This window comes from Gadus chalcogrammus, chromosome 9, assembly GCF_026213295.1.
Source record: "Gadus chalcogrammus isolate NIFS_2021 chromosome 9, NIFS_Gcha_1.0, whole genome shotgun sequence".
Taxonomy (NCBI): Eukaryota; Metazoa; Chordata; class Actinopteri; order Gadiformes; family Gadidae; genus Gadus; species Gadus chalcogrammus.
Window position 1 is genome coordinate 22,843,215 of NC_079420.1, and position 20,935 is coordinate 22,864,149.

Sequence of the window (20,935 nt, forward strand, 5' to 3'; positions counted from 1 at the left end):
GCAATATCTCGATGTATCTCGAGTAGTAGTCTGAGATGATTAAGTAGTTCTGTTTATTATGTTCGCATAGGTCCAGAGCTATGCGCTGCCATGGTCTGTCGGGGAGCGGGGTAGAGATCAACGGCTCCTTCTGCTGTGCTCTTCTGAACTCACAGCAGGACTGACATGACAACACCTTGTGTTTCAGTTGTGAGGAGATGCCGGGCCACCAGACAGCGGCGTTTGCCCTGTCCCGACACTTTGAGAGCCCTTGATGTCCGTCGTGGATTCTCTCAAGGATGTCTGCCCTCAGCGTCCCTGGTATCACGATGCGGCTTCCTCTCACGACCATCCCGCCATACTCTGAAAGTTCATCTCTCATAGAGAAGTACTCACGTATGTTGCTTGGTACTTGGCATGCGTGTTCTGGCCAGCCGGACCCAATGTACCTGATCACTGTCTGCAGCTTCTCATCAGCTGCAGTAGCTGCTCTGATGTTGTTCATCTTCTGTGGGGTAGCTGGCACGCTGTCCATGACTGCTGCAATGTAGCACTCAACCTCAGAGTGTGTGTCTCTCCCGTCCTCCGCGTTGCTCAGAGGGCTCCGTGACAGTGTGTCTGCCACAACAAGGGTCTTCCCCGGCGCATACGCAGCCACTGGCTTAAAGCGCATGAGCCGCATAAGAAGTCTCTGGCACCTTAATGGAATGTTGTCTAAGTCCTTACTGTTCATTAGTGGGACCAGGGGCTTGTGGTCTGTCACAAGTTTAAAACTCTCCAGGCCGTAGAGGTATTTTTCAAACCGTTCACAGGCCCAGACACTCGCCAGGCACTCTTTCTCAATCTGCGCGTATCTGGTCTCTGCGTCTGTCAGCCTCCTTGAGCAGTATGCGACTGGTTTCCAGTTTTGTCCATGGAGCTGCAACAGCACGCCACCGAGCCCATAGCTGCTTGCATCAGCTGAGACAGCGGTGGGTCTGTTGACGTCATAAAACACTAACACTGGCGATGTCATCAGTAGCTCTTTTAGCTTCTCAAAAGCTGTGTGTTGTGCGGGACCCCAGGTCCAAGCTCTCTAAAGACGTCCATTATGTCGCCGCCGGTCCAGAAATGTGTCAGGTGTGCGCGAGAGACATAACGGACACTTTTGTTACTGCCATGTATACAGTAGGGGATCACATTTTAGGAACAGATCTATTCCGCATAGAAATCTATGCGGATCAGATGTGCCATGTAAACGCGGCTAGTGTTGCGCTGTGTGTCTGTGTTTCAAGTTCGAAGGTGGCCCCGCACGTTCAACGTACATTAACCTATAGTCAAGTGCCGTGTTGTCCATTATCCCTTATATAACCGCTATGTCAGTGTGATGTGAGAATTGTTAAAGGTCCCATGAGAATGTGAGAATTGTTAAAGGTCCCATGACATGAAAATCTCACTTTATGAGGTTTTCTAACATAAATATGAGTTCCCCTAGCCTGCCTATGGTCCCCCAATGGCTAAAACTTGCGTTTGGTGTAAAACGAGAACTAGCTGTTCTGCTCGCCTTTGAAAAAACGGAGGCTCAAGTGCGCTGATTTGGAATGTCTGTATTTATGACGTCACCAAGAATCTCAGCTCCTCCCCTTACTCTGCCTGGCCCGCCCAGAGACTTTGGCCCGCCAATGAGACTCGACCGTGCGAGCGCCACGTGTGTGTGTGTGTGTGTGTGTGTGCCTGTGTTTCTCTCCCTCCTGATTAGGAGATTGTCGGCAGGTGTGGGATGGACCGGTGGCAGTATAAAGAGCCTGCCCAGACAGCAGACGTGGCTTCTCCCTCCTCCCAGCATTGGCTTTCCTTTGGCTTCCTTTGTATTCACATGGACTGATATTTACATTACCTTTTAGGTTACTTACATTTATACTGACTTGCACCACACTTCTTATTGTTATGTTTATTATATAATAAATTACTTATTATTGTGAAAATAGCGTGGTCTCCCCGGTTCATGTTGCATGCATGGAGCCAGCATGTCACATATGGGGGCTCGTCCGGGATCTGTTTCTGGAAGTGGGTAAGGAAATTTTCCTCCACTTGTTTTGGATTGGCAATTTTTGTCAAATTGGCATTTTGTTTGTACTGACGGGTAGGAATTGCCTGGGCAGTGGCATTAAATGGAATTGGGGGAGACCCGCGCTAAATTAGTTGGTTAATGAGTTGGTTAAATGATAAATTGAGATTTTGGATTAATTGGTTATTTGGTTGATATGGATGCTTTGTTTGATTTGCTGGGGAGGAGTAGAGCCAATTAGGAGGCTAGGTGTAGCTTCAATTGGGTGCAGGTGTGGCGGTTACCATGGAAGGCTGGTAGATTAGATCTGCTGGAGCAACTGATAGTCCTCGCGTTAGGAGTAGAGCGCTTACCGCTGTTTATTGTTTTGCCTTTGTTGTTTTTGTTTGTTATTTTTGGTGTGTCGGACGCGCTGGGGTTGCTTGTAACCAAATTGCTATGGGCACACCGAAGACTAGCTTAGAAGTAGGTAGTGCTGTGTTCTACAGTTAGATGCGGGGCTGCTCCGGTCTGGTGGGAAATTTGTTACACCTGTGTTCAATTGGTTGGCTGTTCGGTGCGCTGTAGCTTTGTTCTTTCATCCGGTTTAGAGCAACATAAGCATTTGTTTGGTAAGCATTTGACAAGCATTGCTTAAAAGGGACATGGAAGCTTTTGTTGAGGCCCCATCGGAGGCTAAAGTTTATAAGTGTACCAAGCGACAATTGTGGGAGGTGGCTGAGCATTATGGATTGGAGGGTCTGCGGAAAGATTTAGGAAAAGAGGAACTACAGGAATTGATAAGATCGGGTTTGGTAGAGAAGTCTATTATAAGAACTCAGACTGAGCCCTCTACACCAAACGACTCGGATGAAGATTCGCGTTCTGGGGACAAGGATTTGAGTTTCGAACAAAAAATGGCGCTCAGGCGTTTCGAGGCGGAGCAGAGGCATCTAGACCGTGAAGCTGATTTAGAGCGGAGGCGTCTTGCTTTGGAAATCGAGAGACTGAGAACCGAGTCTGAACTTCAGAGAGAGAAGTTTAGATTAATTGCAGAGGGGAAAATGCGGGGTACTGAAGCTGGGGAGTCAAGATCGGGCGCAGAGGGAAACCTCTCTAATATGATTAGGTTTTTACCAAGATTTAACGACCGAGACCCAGACATTTTCTTCTCCCTCTTTGAGGGGATTGCCGATCAGCGGGAGTGGGATGATGCGGAGCGCACTTTGCTTCTACAAGCAGTTCTCGAGGGGCGCGCCCAAGACGCATATGTGGCGTTGTCAGTGGTTGAAGGTAGGTGTTACAAGTCGGTGAAGGCAGCAGTATTGCGGGCTTACGAACAAGTGCCAGAGTTTTACAGACAGCATTTTAGAAATTGGAGAAAAGGTGACCGGCAAACATACTCTGAGGTGGCCAGAGACCTTGTTGGTTATTTTAACCGATGGTGTTCCGCAGTCAATGTAGTAACCTTGGAACAACTGAGTGATTTGGTGGTATTGGAGCAGTTTAAAAACATTGTACCAGAGCATCTGGCTGCCTTTATAAATGAGCACAAGGTTAAGACGGCCGCGGAGGCTGCCGTACTCTCGGACGAGTATGCTTTAACTCATAGACCTGTCATTCACGATCGGGATGAGCGTCGGACCACTCGGTACAATGGGAAAGATAGTGGTCAGGCTGTGTTTAGACAGGATTCCTCATATAGGAATAAGGCTGACAATGAAAGGTGCCATTATTGTGATGAAAGTGGTCATTGGAAGAGGTACTGTCCGTCACTACGGTATAGACTTCCAGCCAAGTCAAATTTCAGCGGGCCATCCTCCGCTAATGGGGTTGGATGCGTGGCGAATGTTCGGCAGTCAAACCCCACACCCAACGTTGAGCAGGTGAACAAAGACCCTACGGAGGGTACTGCCTCGAAAGGGGGTTCAGGCGGTGGGGTGTTAGATCTTCCTGGGGAAGGTCAGTGTTTTTCTGAATCCGCCATCGGGCACGTAGGTGAAGGCTACGGACCGTTTATTACGGACGGATTTGTTTCACTTGTAGGTAGTTCAGAGAAGAGGCCGGTAAAGATTTTGCGGGGTACTGGTGCTACTGAAACTTTTGTTGTTGAGTCCGTTTTGCCATTCTCAGGGCAGTCGAGCACGTGGAATGTTGTGCTAATTCGAGGCATGGGAGTGCAGACTATGTCTGTTCCCCTCCACCATATCGAACTAAGTTCTGATCTGGTGAAGGGGAATGTTGTTGTCGGCGTGTGCCCTGCGTTGCCTGTACTGGGAGTGCATATCATTTTGGGCAACAAATTGGCAGGAGATCGTGTCTGGCCAAGTGGGCCAGCACTACCAATAGTGACCATCGAGCCGTCTCAAAGTTCACAAGGCCGCGGTATATCGTGCAGTTCAAAGCGAGAAACGACGCCACCAAAGTCGGATCAGAGCGAAGGAGAAGATGCTCTTGACGGCAGACATTCTACTGAGCAGAAACTAGGAAGCAGCGATGAAAGTAAATCTGACTCTGAGGAAGAGGAGCAGAAACTTTGGGAGGAGACTCAGATTTTCAAGGGACTCAAAAGACGTCCAGGTGAACAGAGTCCTTCAGGCAGTGAAGCCAGCAACTACAGCAGCAGCAGCAGAAGCCGGAGGAGAAACCAACACAGGCAGAAGAAGGCCGGCTTCAACTACCCAGAGAGCCTGCCGCCTGTCGGAGGCCTGAAACGGAGGCTTGAGGGAAAGCTGGAGTCGCTGAAGGAGGTGCACCGAGCGCGGCAGGCGAAGCTGAGGAGGATGGAGGGGGACGTGGAGAACGCCAGGAGCTCCATGGAGAACCTGGAGGGCAGCGCCTCGGACAAGCGGCTCCGCTTCTACAGGGCCATGACCCAGTACACCAACAACCTGGTGGAGTGTCTCCAGGAGAAGGTGGTGGAGATCAACTTGTTGGAGCTGGAGCTGCACACTCTCCTGGCAGACCAGATGGAGTCACTGTTGGCAGACCGGAGGAAGAGTGTCTGAGAGCGGGCCGCTCACCTGCAGCAGCCCTACAATATTCAGATTCGCCACATACGGGGCGTGGACAACGTTATGGCAGATGCTTTGTCCCGCGCTCCGGAGTTGATGGAGTAGGTGGTTGGTTTCATACATATAGGCATGGGGTTATTTCTCTCCTTCCCTGTCCCTCTTAAAGTGCTTTTCCGGGCCCGGTTTTGCTGTGGGACAGGAGTCTTGGGGGGAGATAACTGGTGGTAGTTGGGTTTTGATGTTTTGGATTGATTGGTTATTGTTTTTATTTTGATCGATTATTTTATGTGGTTGTTTCTTTGGAACAGAATCCCATTTAGGTGGGCTTCTGTTTTAAGGGGGGGATGTGACGACCCAGTTGGGTCTTTGACCCCGCCCCTGCTGTGTGTGCCTGTGTTTCTCTCCCTCCTGATTAGGAGATTGTGGGCAGGTGTGGGATGGACCGGTGGCAGTATAAAGAGCCTGCCCAGACAGCAGACGTGGCTTCTCCCTCCTCCCAGCATTGGCTTTCCTTTGGCTTCCTTTGTATTCACATGGACTGATATTTACATTACCTTTTAGGTTACTTACATTTATACTGACTTGCACCACACTTCTTATTGTTAAGTTTATTATATAATAAATTACTTATTATTGTGAAAATAGCGTGGTCTCCCCGGTTCATGTTGCATGCATGGAGCCAGCATGTCACAATACACACACTGTAACGCAAGTGTTTCTTGTCGGTTCTTTGACGTGTCTTGTATTTCCACAACGAGACTGTTGTGGGGGTTATCTGAGCCATGGTTGAGAAGGAATTGGGGGAAAGGAACTTTGGCTTTGACTCGCTGAAGTACATGAACTGCGACATGCCGCCGGTTGCCGCGAGGCACCATCGCCCGGCAGCGGGCAGCCGGCAGCGGGCAGCCGGCAGCGGGCAGCGCCCGGTTCAGTCGACTTCAGGTTGATGTGAAAGTGGAAGAACCAGAGACGTCGCAGAACCCGACAAAGTCGTTTGTGATTCATAATATCGTCTGGAGGCGCACACAGCTTTTGGCCGTGATAATATGTATTAAATGATATAGATTTCTATGTATTATATGATATTATTTAGATATAGAGCTCCAGGACTGTAACGCAAGTGTTGTACACTTCCTTATTATTTGGATAACCGTTCTGCTTTTGGTGTTATGGCGCATAACACGTCGGACTCTCGTCTCTGGTATTTCTACAACGAGACTCGTATTGGGGGTTATCTCAGCCATGGTTGAGAAGGAATTGGGGGAAAGGAACTTTGGCTTTGACTCGCTGAAGTACATGAACTGCGACATGCCGCCGGTTGCCGCGAGGCACCATCGCCCGTCAGCGGGCAGCCGGCAGCAGGCAGCGCGCGGTTCAGTCGACTTCAGGTTGATGTGAAAGTGGAAGAACCAGAGACGTCGCAGAACCCGACAAAGTCGTTTGTGATTCATAATATCGTCTGGAGGCGCACACAGCTTTTGGCCGTGATAATATGTATTAAATGATATAGATTTCTATGTATTATAGGATATTATTTAGATACAGAGATCCAGGACTGTAACGCAAGTGTTGTACACTTCCTTGTTATTTGGATAACCGTTCTGCTTTTTGTGTTATGGCGCATAAAACGTCGGTAACCCTTCCTTTTACAGTCCCCTAATTACTAGGTATTTACCCGGTACATACATGGTAAATCATAGTGTATTACTGGGTAATTACCACTGGTAATAAGAAGGTAAATACAGAGGTAGTTACCCGGTAAATACATGGTAAATCATAGTGTATTACTGGGTAATTACCACTGTTTATAAGAAGGTAAATACAGAGGAATTATCCGGTAAATTATAGTGTATTACTGCGTAATTACCACTGGTAATAAGAAGGTAAATACAGAGGAATTACAGCTGATGTACCAAGTAAAACCTCCACTATCACCCATCAACCCAACTAAGTAGCGTGTAGTTGTAACTGTTTTAGGTTGGTAATAACTCCGATTTTGTGTACTTCCTAGGAAATTAGGCAACCAATTCTTAGAAACATCTATTATCCAAGGTTTATGTTGGTAACAGCCCAAATTTAATGATGTACTATCTAGAAATTAGCATAGTACTTTCCATTAAAATATTTTTTCTTAGTTATTATTCATAGCTACACCCATTTAGAAAGGGTTTATTCGATTTACCACTATGGAATTACTTACCTGGTGACAACCTCTGCAGGAAGTTTTCCTCTAGTGTCATGGTACATCTTCTTAAATACTGGGTACGAAGCCGTTTGTTTCCATGGTAGCAGGTTCTTACCATATAATTTATAATAGATACATTTCATTATCCATGCAGTCAACACAAACATGTACCATGTACGTTATGCGACGTTACCAAGTAAAACACAACAATTTACCCAGTAAGTAAGCTGAAACTGTACTGTAAAAGGAAGCCTTGTTTGTTTCCATGGTATTACCAGGTTCTTACCATATAATTTATAATAGATAAATTCCATTGTCCATGCAGTCGACACAAACTTGTACCAAGTACGTTCTGCGACGTTACCAAGTAAAACACGACAATTTACCCAGTAAGTAAGCTGAAACTGTACTGTAAAAGGAAGCCTCGTTTGTTTCCATGGTATTACCAGGTTCTTACCATATCATTTATAAAAGATACATTCCATTGTCCATGCAGTCAACATAAACTTGTACCATGTACGTTCTGCGACGTTACCAAGTAATACACGACAATTTACCCAGTAATTAAGCTGAAACTGTACTGTAAATGGAAGCCTTGTTTGTTTCCATGGTATTACCTGTGCCCTGTACCACGAAGCTCGCTTAGAGGGTTAGCGAGGTATGTTGAGCTCCAAGCCTGGGTTAGTTGTACCACGAAAGTCGATCTCTTTTTAGTGTCGCTGTATCACCATGGTGACTTATGCTGGCAACCAAACCTGGTCGGGAGCAGTTTTTCGGCTTAGTCTAGCCGGAGATCGGCTACTTAAATCGGCGTGCGCATCTTCCTAGCCCCTACTCTGACAATGGCGTCACCATTTGTGGGTGTTCCCGTGGACCCGGCGTACTTCTCGTACAGGCGTCTCTCCGGAGACAGAGGGTTAGGGACAGAACCGATCCCTTGGCATTGTCTGACGATATTCAGATTTCAGACTTTATTGTCATTGTACAAACAACGAAATTGGGGTTCTTCATGAGAGATACAGATTCTCATCAGAGGGTGTTCGTTATTTGATCGTCCTTTTGGACCTTATGTAGACAATGATTACTGTTGCGCATTGTGTCTCCTCGACAGAGTGCTAGAGTGGAGGTAGCGCGTCAGTCTTGAATTTCTGCGCGGGGGGTTCGACTCCCAAGTGACGCGAATTTATGTGAAGCTTAAAAAGTCCTAATTCTCATGCATATGGAATACTTCATCGCTAAAGCATATGAAATTATATTTTTGTGCTTATTTCGAACTTGAACCCATATTTTCAAGGCCGTGCTGGCACCACATCTATGGGGGTAAAATGCATGATGATAGACCGGCGAATTTGAACCCCGGTCGCTGGCGTTCGGGTCTTATACTAATCCACTACGCTACAAACGCTACCTCTCAGCGGTCGAAAACATGCGATATATTTCTTAAATAGGGTGTATTTAAAGTGAATTCCCTAAATGATAGAATAAGGCAGGATGGACGTTGCTTATGCATTTTTAAATCATCATCATTCTATTTGGATTAATGGCGAACAATTCTGCATTTGGCATAGTTATTTTACAGACAATATGCAGAATCTTTTCACTTATACGCATATAGACTGCTTGATCTATCGTAAAGGTGAGAAAAATGACGCAAAAAATGCCCCTTTCACGTGAACGCGCACTGAACCTAAAGCGGAAAACCTGGTTCAACTAATTGAATCTAAAGTGAGCTTCGTGGTACCATTTAACTCTGATTGCGAGTTGCGGCTCTGTCGAGCCAGGTTTTCCCAAGAAAGCCTGGGTATGTTCAGCGAGCTTCGTTTTTTTTGTGTTTTTTCATAAAACACATGACAGTGTTATGGCAAGTGACCACAAGGAAGACTGCTTCAACCTCTACAATTTGAATAAGTGGTGAATTCCATGCAGCAATCTGCCTATGGGAGCATCTTTGTGGTCATTCACAAACCAATGAGTCCACTCGATGAATGAGAGATGGCTCTTTAGTGTCTTCTCCGTGAGGTATCCCTGCAGTCTCCACATCTGGGATTTGAAGGCTGACCAAGACCTGACCAGGTACCTCCAAATCTCCCCTTCCATACTGTAATAAAGAATCAGAAGACAAGAAAATAAACATTAGGACTGTCAATTAATGAACATTTCTAGAACATGTAGAACTCAAAGATTATTTTGTTTATCAGTTAAAAAAGGATGCTGGTCCTCTGGCCATTGTGTTTGGTCATATAGAAAAGAGAAAAAGGCATAGCCATAAATACAGTTAATAGGACGGGAGGGGTTAGCTCCGGTTAGCTCTTTAGCATCGAGCTAGCGGAGCTTCTGTCATTCAAATAACTCGGACATGTTGTTAACCTATAACACCCAATTTATTAAAATATCCGGATTTAATCGGGCTCTCTCCCATAAGTACAGTTAATAGGACGGGAAGAGACAGGCTCTGTTAGCCCCGGTTAGTGCGATGCTAAAGAGCAGCTCTACCGGAGCATGCCATCTCAACAGGTGCAAGTTAGCCTCCGGTTTGATATTCGCCAGATATTCGGTTTACCACCCAATCGGATTCATCAACATAAGTGCAATACATTACGGGCTTAGTATGTTGAGGACGGTTTAGGACACCGTATCACGAAAAATCACAAACACATGTTGGCGCTGTCACGTTAAAATTGTACCGGGGGCGAAAATTGTACCGGCCTACGTCATCGTTTGTTTACATCCTGACAACCTGCCCGGCAACAGACGACACGATGCAGAAAACATGTTTCCAAACGACGAAATAACATAATACAGATAGCGGATCGCTATCTGTATTATGATAGATAGCGATAACAATTGTTTTTACTTTATATTTGTATTGTATTTAATTGTTTAATCGAAACAATAAAAAAAATTGCCCGCGAAACGGGCGATCGCGTCAAATGACAAATGTTTTGCCCGCGAAACGGGCAATCGTGTCAAATGACGTAGGAGGGTTCTTGAAACATAATACAGATAACGGATCGCTAGATAACACTTGTTTTTACTTTATATTTGTATTGTATTTAATTGTTTAATCGAATTTAGCTAGTAAACTGAGTGTTTTAAGCAGGTTTCATAGTCTAGAATGTTCAAGAACCTTCCTACGTGATTTGACGCGTCATTTGACGCGATCGCCCGTTATGCGGGCAATTTTTTTTATTGTTTCGATTAAACAATTAAATACAATACAAATATAAAGTAAAAACAAGTGTTATCGCTATCTATCATAATACAGATAGCGATCCGCTATCTGTATTATGTTATTTCGTCGTTTGGAAACATGTTTTCTGCATCGCGTCGTCTGTTGCCGGGCAGGTTGTCAGGTTGTCAGGATGTAAACAAACGATGACGTAGGCCGGTACAATTTTCGCCCCCGGTACAATTTTAACGTGACAGCGCCATCGATGTCTGTGCAACAACGTCATTTACGTTCTGGCTGCTACCTGTTTTAGGGACCGTCAGCAAATTACATTCACCGACTGGTGGCAGAGACGTTACCATGGAATTGTTTCAGGAAATTAATCACACAAATATATTGCAATATAGTTTTTTAATCATAATGCAGTTAATAGTTTAATATTCGACAAAAATCGACTAAACTATATTTGAAATTATTAATTGCATCCCGTTTAACAATAATGCAATATATTAGCAAGGTACCGTAGTAACTGCAGTAAGTAGCAGGCTACCATTGGCAACTACTACTACAATCAGGTGACAAAATGTATTTTTTTGTGATTCTTATGTTATTTCATATGATTTATTTCCAGAAACAATTCCATGGTAACATCTCTGCCACCAGTCGGTGAGTGTAACTTGTTGACGGTCCCTAGAACAGGTAGCAGCCAGAACGTAAATGACGTTGTTGCACAGACATCGATGGCGACAACATGTGTTTATGATTTTCGCGATACGGTGTCCTAAACCGTCCTCAACATACTAAGCCCGTAATGTATTGCACATGTTGATGAATCCGATTGGGTGGTAAACCGAATATCTGGCGAATATCAAACCGGAGGCTAACTTGCACCTGTTGAAGTGGCATGCTCCGGTAGAGCTGCTCTTTAGCATCGCGCTAACCGGGGCTAACAGAGCCTGTCTCTTCCCGTCCTATTAACTGTACTTATGGGAGAGAGCCCGATTAAATCCGGATATTTTAATAAATTGGGTGTTATAGGTTTTAAACAACATGTCCGAGTTATTTGAATGACAGAAGCTCCGCTAGCTCGATGCTAAAGTGCTAACCGGAGCTAACAGCCTGTCCCCTCCCGTCCTATTAAAGGCCCACTATGCAACTTTTTTAGCCAAAATTACATTAAGTATGCAGGTTGAGAGTTATGCTGATGGTTCTGCATCCATTTCTGGGTCGATTGGTGGGTGTGTCATTTTCCCATGTCGCCTCTACAGTGAAAAAGCGCATATGCAACTTGATGTGTTCGGACCGAGCGCACCCGGATGTGACGCGGCGGAAGTATCCTCGAAAATGTAGTCAGATTGTAGTTTCGAAAATGCTTTACGGCACAGACACACACCCAAACATGGCACCGGCTAGATATAAACAGCCAGTTGCGAGGCAATTGTTGCATTCATCATGGATCAATCGACTAATGGTACGGACACACCAGCGTTACTCGCGTTATCCAACGCGAGTAACGCGCCTAACCTGACGCTTGATCATTGTGTGTCACAAAAATGGTTCAACGCGCCCAACGCGCCTGTGGCTGCGCTAGAGTCCGAGGTAGGAAACCCAAACGCCGCCGTGTTTGGGTGCATGATAGAGTTTAGATCGGGTTAGATTAAATAATCTCGGATATAAATAACGATCTCATCTCATCGTCATCCGTTTTTTCCGGGGTCGGGTCGCGGGGGGAGCAGCTCAAGCAGGGGGCTCCAGACTTCCCTTTCCCGGGCCACATTGACCAGCTCTGACGGGGGGATCCCGAGGCATTCCCAGGCCAGTGTTGACATATAATCTCTCCACCTAGTCCTGGGTCTTCCCCGAGGTCTCCTCCCCACTGGACGTGCCTGAAACACCTCCCAATGGAGGCGCCTAGTGGGTATCCTTGCCAGATGCCCGAACCAACTCAGCTGACTCCTTTCTAAGTAAAGGAGCAGCGGCTCTAATCCGAGTTCCTCACGGATGACTGAGCTTCTCACCCTATTGCGAGACGCCAGCCACCCTTCTGAGAAAACTCATCTCGGCCGCTTGTACCCGCGATCTCGTCCTTTCGGCCATCACCCAACCCTCATGACCATAGGTGAGGATAGGAACGAAGATCGACCGGTAGATCGAGGGCTCAGCTCTCTTTTCGTAACAACGGTGCGGTAAAGCGAACGCAATACCGCCCCCGCTGCTCCGATTCTCCGGCCAATCTCACGCTCCATAGTACCCTCACTCGCGAACAAGACCCCGAGGTACTTGAACTCCTTCACTTGGGCTAAGGACTCATAAATAACGATAATCAGGTTAAATAACTTCACATGGTGTGTCTCTCAACCATTTTGTTGTGAGCCCTGTAAAATTGTTTTCTCGACCGTTTTGTTGTGAACCCTGTATGTTTCTAGCTTGCTTGGTTGCAACCAAGTTTCCATGGGTGTTTTGCTGTTCGTCCGTCTCGTCCCCCAGATACAGACTGAATCCCCGAATCCAGGTTCTTGTTTATTTAGATTATTATGTTGGCCAAACCTCTTACACTGATTGTTGTGTTCAACCTAAGATATAACAATTATAATCTAGGATATAAATTCTCCCCGTCAACTATAAAAAATGATGGATTTATGTTTATTGCAATACAAATACACCATTTAAAAAATGTATAACCTTGCCTACACTTTATGAACATCTACTTCGGACATGGCTCCACGCATTCGCCGGCTTCTTTGAAAACAAATGCACATGGCTCGCGTAGAAGTGCATGGGGAAGGGTCGTCAACGAGTTGTTACGACAGTGTTGTGAAATATCTACTACGAAGCTGTAGGGGGCGCTGTGTAGAGAAATGTGCGTGCCAAAACCAAGAAAACAACGAAGAAATTCCCAAAGTTGCATAGTGGGCCTTTAACTGTATTTATGGCTATGCCTTTTTCTCTTTTCAATATGACCATGCACAATGGCCAGAGGACCAGCATCCTTTTTAAACTGATAAACAAAATACTCTTAGAGTTCTACATGTTCTAGAAATGTTCATTAATTGACAGTCCTAATGTTTATTTTCTTGTCTTCTGATTCTTTATTACAGTATGGAAGGGGAGATTTGGAGGTACCTGGTCAGGTCTTGGTCAGCCTTCAAATCCCAGATGTGGAGACTGCAGGGATACCTCACAGAGAAGACACTAAAGAGTCATCTCTCATTCATCGAGTGGACTCATTGGTTTGCGAATGACCACAAAGATGCTCCCATAGGCAGATTGCTGCATGGCATTCACCACTTATTCAAATTGAAGAGGTTGAAGCAGTCTTCCTTGTGGTCACTTGCCATAACAATGTCATGTGTTTTATGAAAAAACCATCAGTAACATTTAAATTGAGTTGATGTGGACGGCTCTTTTTTTTGTCCGATTTCTTCAGTGTTCAGTGCCTGTTTGTGAGATATGCATTGTTTGAAAGATAAGCCTTTGATTTTGTTTAATTTTAATATGCCTTTCATCAACAGTGGTTTGGGGTTTTATAACTAATATAATTAAATCGCTTAACTACTGGTGAACGATGTTGCAGAACATATATGGTTTGTGTTGATGGCATGGAAAAGGGAATTACCAGTTACAACTTATATGGTAAGAGCCTGGTAATACCATGGAAACAAACAAGGCTTCCTTTTACAGTACAGTTTCAGCTTACTTACTGGGTAAATTGTCGTGTTTTACTTGGTTAGTCGCAGAACGTACATGGTACAAGTTTTTGTTGACTGCATGGAAAAGGGAATAATGTATTACAAATGATATGGTAAGAACCTGGTAATACCATGGAAACAAACGAGGCTTCCTTTTACAGTACAGTTTCAGCTTAATTACTGGGTAAATTGTCGTGTTTTACTTGGTAACGTTGCAGAACGTACATGGTACAAGTTTGTGTTGACTGCATGGAAAAGGGAATAATGTATTACAAATTATAAGGTAAGAACCTGGTAATACCATGGAAACAAACAAGGCTTCCTTTTACAGTACAGTTTCAGCTTAATTACTGGGTAAATTGTCGTGTTTAACTTGGTAACATCGCAGAACGTACATGGTACAAGTTTGTGTTGACTGCATGTAAAAGGGAATAATGTATTACAAATTATATGGTAAGAACCTGGTAATACCATGGAAACAAACGAGGCTTCCTTTTACAGTACAGTTTCCGCTTAATTACTCGGTAAATTGTCGTGTTTAACTTGGTAACATCGCAGAACGTACATGGTACAAGTTTGTGTTGACTGCATGTAAAAGGGAATAATGTATTACAAATTATATGGTAAGAACCTGGTAATACCATGGAAATAAACGAGGCTTCCTTTTACAGTACAGTTTCATCTTAATTACTGGGTAAATTGGTGTGTTTTACTTGGTAACGTCGCAGAACGTACATGGTACAAGTTTGTGTTGACTGCATGGATAATGGAATGTATCTATTATAAATTATATGGTAAGAACCTGGTAATACCATGGAAACAAACGGCTTTGTACCCAGTATTTAAGAAGATGTACCATAACACTAGAGGAAAACTGTTCCTGCAGAGGTTGTTACCAGGTAAGTAATTCCATAGTGGTAAATCGAATAAACCCTTTCTAAATGGGTGTAGCTACGAATAATAACTAAGAAAAAGTATTTTATTGGAAAGCACTATGCTAATTTCTAGATAGTACATCATTGCTAATTTCTAGATAGTACATCATTAAACTTGGGCTGTTAACAACATAAACCTTGGATAATAGGTGTTTATAAGAATTGGTTGCCTAATTTCCTAGGAAGTACACAATATCTGAGTTATTACCAACCTAAAACAGTTACAACTACACGCTACTTAGTTGAGTTAATGGGTAATAGTGGAGGTTTTACTTAGTACTTCAGCTGTAATTCCTCTGTATTTACCTTCTTATTACCAGTGGTAATTACACAGTAATACACTATAATTTACCGGATAATTCCTCTGTATTTACCTTCTTATTACCAGTGGTAATTACCCAGTAAAACACTATGATTTACCATGTATGTACCGGGTAAATACCTAGTAATTAGGGGACTGTAAAAGGAAGGGTTACCAACACGTCGGACTCTCGTCTCTGGTATTTCTACAACAAGACTCGTATTGGGGGTTATCTCAGCCAAGGTTGAGAATGAATTGGGGGGAAGGAACTTTGGCTTTGACTCCCTCAAGAACATGAACCACGACATGGCGGAGAAAGGGATTGTTGGCGGCGAATGTCTCCCGCTTAAGACCCGCTGAGGGACCACCGCCGGAGGCGGAGGTGCCTATGCGCTGCCCGGCAACGATCCCTTTCTCCTCCTTGTCGCGGTTCAGTCTACTTCACATTGATGAGGACGTTGAAGAACCAGGAACGTCGAAGAACCCACTGACAACCCCAATTCCCAGAATCCCCCGCGGCTCCGGAACACGGCGTATCTTATATTAATCTTTATTATCTGAATGGGAAATGCAATATTTTAGGAGAGATACACCATTAAACGCGTTTCCAATGACATTTCTTGCGAGAAATGTACATTTTCCTTACATAATCTTCAGTCAGTGAATGTGTATGATCTTTATTAATCTTTATTATCTGAATGGGAAATGCAATATTTTAGGACCGATTCACCGTTAAACGTGTTTCTAATAACATTTCTAGCGAGAAATATACTTTTTACTTGCATAATCTTCAGTCAGTGATTGTGTCTGATCTTTAGTTTTATAGTTATTAGGATTTGATCGGCTCGCTCGCATGTTTCAACAACGTCAGGTTGTTAGGAATAGGGACGCTGCTTTCGCCAAACTAGCAGCTCACGTGCTTCCTGCGTTTGTGTTATTAAACTGTTACTTTATGTAACTTTTAATGATATCATCTTGTTAGAAACACGTATATCTGAGAGCCAACCCAGTCGCCAAAAGCATACGTTGACAGTGTACGTTTCGTGAACACTGGATTACGTCGCATTTCAACATAAAATAGCGTGTTATACACACACGCACGCACACACACACACGCACACGCACGCACAGACACACACAGACACAGACACACACACACACACCCGCACACGGTGTATTTCGCTGCTAAAACAACAACAAAATTCCCTCAAATATTATTACTAAAGAACCGTTTTCCAAAGAACGAAATGTAAACCAATGCATTCTGAATGGGAGTGTTTCTCCGATTTTTCCATGCTACACAGAACGAAATGTAAACCCATGCAAATAAAGACTTCATGGTCATAATAATTTAAATATCATTAATCTCCTGAGTGTGTTGGGTGGTATTCTATTTTTTTCAACGGGGCTGCATCCAGTCACTTGACCGTCATGGTTGCTATGGTGGTTGCTATCGACCGCCCCCTCTAATCCTTACATGGCTCTAAAAACCACACGGCAAAGGAGCTGCCGTAAATTGTGTTGTTTTTGTCGTAAACTGGGGTCCGACGGTTAAAAAATAGACAGATATTCCGAGGTATCCTTAAAAGGCAGCTTGGATGTTTTTATTTTCTGCAGTTTAGACTTATTCTATAACCTATTTTTGAAAGCAAAACACCAAGTTCATTGATTTAACGAGGCAGGGTTATTTGAAACAATTTATTCAATAAATATTTGTGAGAGGTCATTCCTTCTCCTGAGTTTGCTTCCTATTTATGTCTAGTGTACACCCCTACTGTCCAAAAGCATCCCCCCCCCCCCCCATATGGATTTGGAGAGTTGTTGCCACGTCCCAGTGGTGGAAGTATCATATAATATGAAAGAGGGCATTCAATTATACTACAATGATCAATTAGGAGGCCGAAGCCCTAAAGGAAGTGATGCAATAGGTGACTGAGGCGAGAACATTTAAGTAAACTGTACCTTGGGGTCTCTTATATATCAAAGGGGGTTTCAAAGGACGCATATACGCTTCAACCTGTGGCTCCAGCCCTACAGGAAATGACTCAGCAAGTGCTCCATCTCGTTGCACCTGCACCCAGCAGCTCGCTTGCAAGATTTTGGCCTGAAGTTCTTCCCAGACCTATACCCTAACAGTCCAACATGCATATCTGAGAATCAGGCCTCTCTTCAATAATGACAAAATGTTATGAGAGAAATACAGATTCACTTTTTGTTATCTCATAAGCGGCGTGGTGCCGGCTCCTTTTGACCTTTTGACCCCAGACTTCAAAGACGTGGCCACAGGCCAGCTGTGTCTGCACACATTAAGCCACAAATGTACACCTCCATCCCACAAAAAATGGGGCCTAGAAACTAACCTCTGTCTTATGTACAGTGACTGTACTGTTGGAGGTCATGCCCCTTTTCCGGCCTTTTCGAGATAGCTAGGGATGCTAAAATGTTTACACACATTTCCCGGGGCCCCGAGAACGACATATCAAAGATTTGTAGTTCTAGCCCATAGAGAAAAAAAGTTTTCCCAAATGGACTGTCATTTGGACAAAGCCCCTCAGAAGTGTTGCCTGCGAGACCTAATGGTTCAGAATGTGGTGGAAAAACAGTTTTTGAGATAGGAACGTCCTACCGCCCTGAAATTTGAATACCATATTCTAGGGCCTAACTGGGACCCCCGCACCGAAACTTGGCCCGGTCGGACCCCGAGTGCAGGAAGGGGGGGCCTGGACTTTCATAATCTTCGCTCGGTGAATGTAAAGGATGTTTGGTCGGATGTTATGACGAAGAATCATAATGTGAATGGGAATATTCTATTAATGTCTTGATATCATCTTTCGTCTCAACACTTCTGCTGCAGCCGCTTAAAGTCTCACTCCGAGAACCTTAAAATATGAATCAATCCATCAGAAGTATGAAAATATCTTCCCGGTCGTGCAACAGGGCAAACAAGGTGTCCTTTGACATCTACGATTCGATTGCAACAGTGCACATGATCATATTTGAATATGTTTCGGGGTAGTAATTAGCTGTCGATTTTGGAGGCCTTTATCAATAATGACCAGCTATAGATTTGCTTCCCGATGGAGATTTTTGACAAATTACATGTTAATTAGCATCTACACGTTAAGCTGAGTCCAATGAGATCAAGCTCGGCCTCTTGCTACATCGAGATCATGTCCTAAACCTAGATGTACCATGTAAAATACATGTTACCATTAGCTAGAGTGTCATGCTTGGTGTCATTGGACTCAGCTCAACGTGTAGATGCTAAATAACATGTCATTTGTCACAAATTTTTTCATCAATAGCTTCTCATTATTGATTAAGGCCTCCAATTTCGACAGCTAATTACTACCATTAAACATGTTCGAATATGCTCATGTGTGGCACCGTTGCAATCGCCTGGAAGCGTAGATGTTGAAGGACACCTTGTTCGTCCTCCTACGCCACCGGGAAGATATTTACATGCTTCTGATTGACCCCAGAAGTCTGGGGTCAAAAGGTCAAAAGGAGACGGCACCAGCCCCGTTGAAAAAAATAGAATACCACCCAACACACTCAGGAGATTAATGATATTTAAATTATTATGACCATGAAGTCTTTATTTGCATGGGTTTACATTTCGTTCTGTGTAGCATGGAAAAATCTGAGAAACACTCCCATTCAGAATGCATTGGTTTACATTTCGTTCTTTGGAAAACGGTTCTTTAGTAATAATATTTGAGGGAATATTTTTTGTTGTTGTTTTAGCAGCGAAATGCACCGTGTGCGTGTGTGTGTGTGTGTGTGTGTGTGTGTGTGTGTGTGTCTGTGTCTGTGTCTGTGTGTGTCTGTGCGTGCGTGTGCGTGTGTGTGCTTGTGTGTGTGTGTGTGCGTGCGTGTGTGTGTATAACACGCTATTTTATGTTGAAATGCGACGTAATCCAGTGTTCACGAAACGTACACTGTCAACGTATGCTTTTGGCGACTGGGTTGGCTCTCAGATATACGTGTTTCTAACAAGATGATATCATTAAAAGTTACATAAAGTAACAGTTTAATAACACAAACGCAGGAAGCACGTGAGCTGCTAGTTTAGCGAAAGCAGCGTCCCTATTCCTAACAACCTGATGTCGTTGAAACATGCGAGCGAGCCGATCAAATCCTAATAACTATAAAACTAAAGATCAGACACAATCACTGACTGAAGATTATGCATGTAAAAAGTATATTTCTCGCTAGAAATGTTATTAGAAACACGTTTAACGGTGAATCGGTCCTAAAATATTGCATTTCCCATTCAGATAATAAAGATTAATAAAGATCATACACATTCACTGACTGAAGATTATGTAAGGAAAATGTACATTTCTCGCTAGAAATGTCATTAGAAACGCGTTTAATGGTGTATCTCTCCTAGAATATTGCATTTCCCATTCAGATAATAAAGATTAATATAGGCTACGCCGTGTTCCGGAGCCGCGGGGGATTCTGGGAATTGGGGTTGTCAGTTGACAAAAGGGGCTTTTGTTAACTTGTTTTGTTGTTAGGATTAAGTGGGGTTAATGGGTTCGGGATGTTATGTGGTTGTGTGTTGTTCTATTAACATTGTTCGTGTGTTCATTGTTGTCGACACCGTCACCGAGAGTGACGTGACCATCGTTTCGTGCAGCTGTTCCGTGTTGAAGTCTCGTTCAATAAAAACCAACTCTCGTTGTCGAGCGTTCAATAAAAACCAACTCTCGTTGTCGAGCGTGCCCCCCCCCCACTACAAACGTGTCTCCCCCATGGACATAATAAAGGTCTCCCCCCCCCCCCCCTCAACAAACGTGTCGCCCCCCCCCCCCCCCCCCCTACAATCGTGTCGTCGTCGTCCACCTCAACAAACGTGTCTCCCCCCCCCCCCCGGTCAACAACAGTCTACCTCCCCCCCCCCCCCCTAAACAATCGTGTCCACAATTTGCCGCGAAAGCCGTGAAACCCAAACCCCGAAACCCGCCTCCACAGCGGCACGCGTGGATACTGTAGGTATAACACGCTATTTTTTACGTTGAAATGCTACGTATCCAGTGTTCATGGAAACGTACACCGTCAACGTATTTTCTTGGCGACTGGGTTGCTTCACCTGAGTATATTTCACTCTTGTTTTCAATGTCTGGTGATACTTTCAGACCGTCCCATATAGCTTATTAAATATTTCCAGAACAACCGTGCCAAACAGCTTTTTCTAATTCCAAACCGTTTGGCCGTGCAGACAATCAAACTTATCGGCAAAGCCTGGCCGCCATGTTGAAAGTGGCCAATATCAACATTACATATCCACAGGCCAAAAGTGTTGTCCAATCATCGTGAAACTTGCCATATTTGATCTTCAGACCAAGCCGAACAAACGTGCCGAACAGCTTTTTCTAATTCAAAACCGTTTGACGGCAAAGCCGCCTAACAGGGAGTAAGCCTGTTCTCAGCAACTCTTTAGCATATCATAGCCAAATTTGCTACATAGACTCATGACATCATTCTGGGGACAGTCAAACAATTTGGTGACCTTTGACCTCAGGGGGACGTTTGTTGGCGCCGCCGAGGAAGAATCGCATTGTGCGTTCACACCAAACGCGACGGAGCGACAAGATCCCATACAAAGTGAACGTAGAGACGCGTATC

General features: G+C 44.3%; 1 protein-coding gene across 1 annotated transcript; it reads left to right on the top strand.

Moving 5' to 3' along the window:
• The first annotated feature begins 3,976 nt into the window (after nt 1-3,976).
• LOC130389503 (intron Large complex component GCFC2-like) lies at nt 3,977-5,618 on the top strand. Its single transcript, XM_056599317.1, has 2 exons — nt 3,977-5,120; nt 5,436-5,618. The coding sequence occupies exon 1, from the start codon at nt 4,177-4,179 to the stop codon at nt 5,011-5,013; it is 837 nt and encodes a 278-aa protein (XP_056455292.1). The 5' UTR covers nt 3,977-4,176; the 3' UTR covers nt 5,014-5,120; nt 5,436-5,618.
• Nucleotides 5,619-20,935: the final 15,317 nt, after the last annotated feature.